At 42.9% G+C, this 4,129-nt stretch overlaps 1 protein-coding gene across 1 annotated transcript in view; it reads right to left on the reverse strand.

Moving 5' to 3' along the window:
• Window positions 1-2,850: 2,850 nt before the first annotated feature.
• LOC125483989 (unconventional myosin-VI-like) overlaps window positions 2,851-4,129 on the reverse strand; it is a 38,907-nt gene continuing 37,628 nt past the window's right edge. The window contains exon 8 of the mRNA XM_048600956.1: window positions 2,851-2,984. Coding sequence (XP_048456913.1) covers window positions 2,851-2,984 — 134 coding nt within the window. The remainder of the gene's footprint in view (window positions 2,985-4,129) is intronic.

A 4,129-nucleotide genomic window follows, 5' to 3' on the forward strand; every position in this document is an offset into this window, starting at 1 on the left:
AGAGTTAAATCAATATCACATGCCTCTGTCAGTCATCCTAACCTAGTCAAAAATCCTGATTTGGATTCCCCTGGTTGTTGAATTGCTGAGTAAACCAATGGTGTCTCAGTATTACAGGAGGCTTCATTTTTATATTTCTTGACTGAATCTCAGGGAAAGTTAGGCTCCTAATAACCGAAAAACCTATGGGTCCACAAGTTGTCAGGGGAATTACTCGTTGCTTTTCAATTGCGCCAGTGCCATTTGCCTGGAAAGAATAATGTACTCTCTTCACACATTGGGCTCAGTTTTTGATTGCAGAATCGAATGAGCCAAACTTCCCAAATAACGACATTATATCAGAAATATTTATGCCAACTCAAAGACTGTTGTGAGCAAATTTCTTCTGGAGTGTGCTTTTCTCTTGTTGCCACTGAAATAACTCCACAGGTGCTGATATCTTATCACCAAGTCACGCTTTATTTACATGTGGAGAGTCCTTGACACTGATCCAGCTTCCTGGGAGTCAGCGCTCAAAGTAAACAGAGCCTCTGACAGTCCTGTTTATATCTGTCAGCCAGCCTGATAGAATTTAGAATTCCCTGAAGTGTGGAAGCAGGCCATCAAGTCCACACTGACCTTCCGAACAACATCCCAACCAGAACTCCTCCTACCCTCTCCCTGTAAACCTGTATTTCTTATGGCGAATCCACCAAGCCTGCACATTCCTGGACACAATGAACAATTTAGCATGGCCGATCCACCTAACCTGCACATTTCTGGACCATGGAGGAAACTCACACAGAAACGGGGAGAATGTACAAACTCCACATAGACAGTGGCCTGAGGGTGCAATTGAATTTGGGTCCCTGGCACTGTGAGACAGCAGGGCTAACCACTGAACCATCATGCTGCCCATCTGATTGGATTAACAGCCCCAATCAGGGAATTCATATTCTGTGGAGCCCACCTGTCTGACCTTGTTACAATCACCAAAAGCTTGCTTCAACTATTATGCATTTGTCAAGCAGCAAGGCAAAATTCTCACTAGGCCATGGTGACTGTCAATTAAGGGGGATTGTAGCTTGCTAAAAGCCTTACCAAAGCAATAATTTGCCTCATTAATATTCAATTTCTTATCTTAATGCACCAAACAAACTAGACGTTGAGAATTCTTAACACGGAAGTCAAAGTGGGTATGTGGTGAATGCAGCTCACTGATGGCTGCAAGCAGTGCCCATGTTGTTCAGACCCAAGCAGCATCTCTGGCATTACCCATGGCACCAGCTACATGAACATTGCCATCAGCCATGTCAATGCCTCATAATCCCCAGAGGATTTCTCCAATTCACTTGCAGGACCTTAGGAAGCACAGACTTAAATTGCAGGATGCACCAGAAGTGAAAGGACAGTTTGCGTGCAGGGCCAGGCACCCAACTTACTGGCTACCGCTCATGTGGCGCCTAGCTGAAAGGTCACTGCATGATGCCTTGCCTTGCCATTTTATGCCTTTTAGGGTATTGGTGCTTTACCCAGAGCAAAATCTATCACTACTGCTATACTGAAGTATTCTATTACACAGATACAGATACAGTTGCTTGTCAGTGGGAATTTATCTGGTAGTGGAGGGAGAAAAGGCTTTGCTGTACAGCACACCAAAACATCAATCTAACATCTACAGCATGTATAATGATTGTAGTGGGATATGTCCCACTACAAGATTGGAGAGGGCAATGATCATTCCTATACGGCCATCATAAGCATTCAGCGGAACTGCAAATTCTGAACTGGGGAGCTGCAAACGCAATAGCCAGAGATCTAGTCAGTCATATTTAAGGACTGTTTGTCAAAGTCAGTTGGATGTCTAGGGCAAATACATTTCCGTTTATTGGTGTGTGATCATTGCGGAGAATGCAATGGGCCTGCAGGGGTAGTCAGGGGATAACTGCGAAAAGGAGAGAGGAAATCAAGATTGTGGGGGAGAGCAGAGTTATTTGTAGACGTGGGGACAGAGACAGTGGCAAGAGGGAAACTCAAGGTGCATGGAAACGTAGGAGGAACAGCATCAGAGGGTGTGGTACTCTACAGAAGTTGGGGCTATCGGCAATAACTACCTATGTAGCCTCCACAGGGTTGGAGTGGGAGTTGGAATCAATGAAGTATAATGTCAGTACTCAGTGGCAGGGAAGACAGTTGAAGATAATGTTCAATGTTGTAGACCTCCATATGGGAGAATGGAAATATGTTGTCGAGGTAGCGTAAAATGGGACATCAAGGCTCTGGGAATTGACCAGGTGGACTCCAATGTTTACATTATTCACTGCGAGCTATATTCCCTGCCATCGCTTGCTTTTCTCCACATGTGAAATGCAACAGAAAAATGGCTTAGACAATGTCCAGGGTGAATGGAGCAAGTGTTAGCTTGATGGGTGGAGGTGCACAATTTACGTCTGCTGGACCTTAGGGTCAAAAAAACTGAAGCATACATTTAAAAACTCCATCTACATTTCATTACTAATTATTTTTTTCCCATTTGTAATGCATGGGGAGTGAAAGTGCTTAGACTTCAAATGCTGGTCAAGGGCAATTTGCACCATACCATTGATGCTTGCAAACTAATACAGCCATCTCAATGAGGCAGAATTTAACAGCAATGATTTAAAAAGAAGAGATTACTGGCCAAAAATATCCCATTACTGGCAAAACTTCTAAGAGCATTGTGGAAGGAGGGGAACATCACTTTAGCATATGTCCTATCATTACGACTAAGGACTCATTGATGCAATGAATATTTTAAGAATTAAAATGGGTTTACGGTGGGATAGGGTGGTATGCAGCATGCACACTTATTTGATGTAATGTGCTGGTCGCTCAGCCGGCCAACTTCACAAAGTTGGTGTACATGCTGCGATCAGGGTCTTGCTGGAGATGTGGTTCTGCTGCTTTGGGCACTCCAGGATCTGACTGACACCCAGTTCCAGCAGGTGACAGCTGGGTGCAGCAGGCTATCATAAAATGTAAAATAGTTGTTGGTCATGTCATCAGCATTTGATTTGCATTATGGGAGAAAACTGTAGCCTCTCTACTCCCTTTATTTATCTTTGGCTTTGCTGGATATAAATAAAATCTCATGTTTGAAATTGTCAGATTGCTCGCCTGTGTGTGATGTTGCCCTGCTGGACAATGACAAGCTATGGGACTTCAGTAGGCATTGGGGCAGAGCAGCAGTGAGGCTATTGGAGAGGCTGTTTAGACGGGATGTAGCTAAGGATGGGTAAACCATGTGGCCTAGAGGTTAAACAGCAAGTAGGGTGTGACAGTGGGGTTCTATACACAAGGCAGTATCATCCATGCTGCTTACGGTTTTGTGGCTGAAGGACAATACCAGATTGCTGATGCTAATTCAGATATACAGCAGCCTTTTAAAAATGACAATGATGCGAGAGATGCCAATCTTTTAGTGGATATCTGCTGAATGGCAAGTTGTTCCAGAACTGTTGCGCGGTAAAATGTGGGCAGAATTAGATGAGAGGGCCACTATGGGATAGATGCTGGTAGTAGTTAATGAGGTGTATTGGGCAAGATATAGTGAGAAAACTTGCTTGGCCGTATGACAAAAAAACCCTCCCAACAACTCAGCATTTAGCTAAAAAATTCAGCCCTTAATCTTACCCAAATAAAGATATACAGATTTGAAAATAAATATCAAGGGAATAAATAGAAAATACTCCCTTTCCACCTGTATAAGTGGACTCTGCTGAATTTTAGACTCTATTAATAAGTCATGGAACTCAGCCAAGCATTCATAATGATGCTATCTGGTAATTGTAAAAATAGAGACAGATAACCAGACATCTTTTTTTCCAGAAACAAAACCAGAAATTGCTGGTAAAGCTTAGCAAGTCTGGCAGCAGCTGTAGACAGAAATCAGAGTTCTACCTTTTGAGAGTAAACTCTGATTTCTCTCCACAGATGCAGGCAGATTTGCTGAGCTTTTCCAGCAATTTCTGTTTTCATTTCTTATTTGCAGCATCCACAGTTCTTTCAGTTTTTATCTTTTTTCCAGAGTAAGGTCTTTGATTAAGTGGATTCTTCCTGACTATAGGAACTACAGTTAGTTATTTGAGATAACAAGGTGTAGAGCTGGATG

Source organism: Rhincodon typus, chromosome 9 (genome assembly GCF_021869965.1).
Source record: "Rhincodon typus isolate 14 chromosome 9, sRhiTyp1.1, whole genome shotgun sequence".
Lineage (NCBI taxonomy): Eukaryota > Metazoa > Chordata > Chondrichthyes > Orectolobiformes > Rhincodontidae > Rhincodon > Rhincodon typus.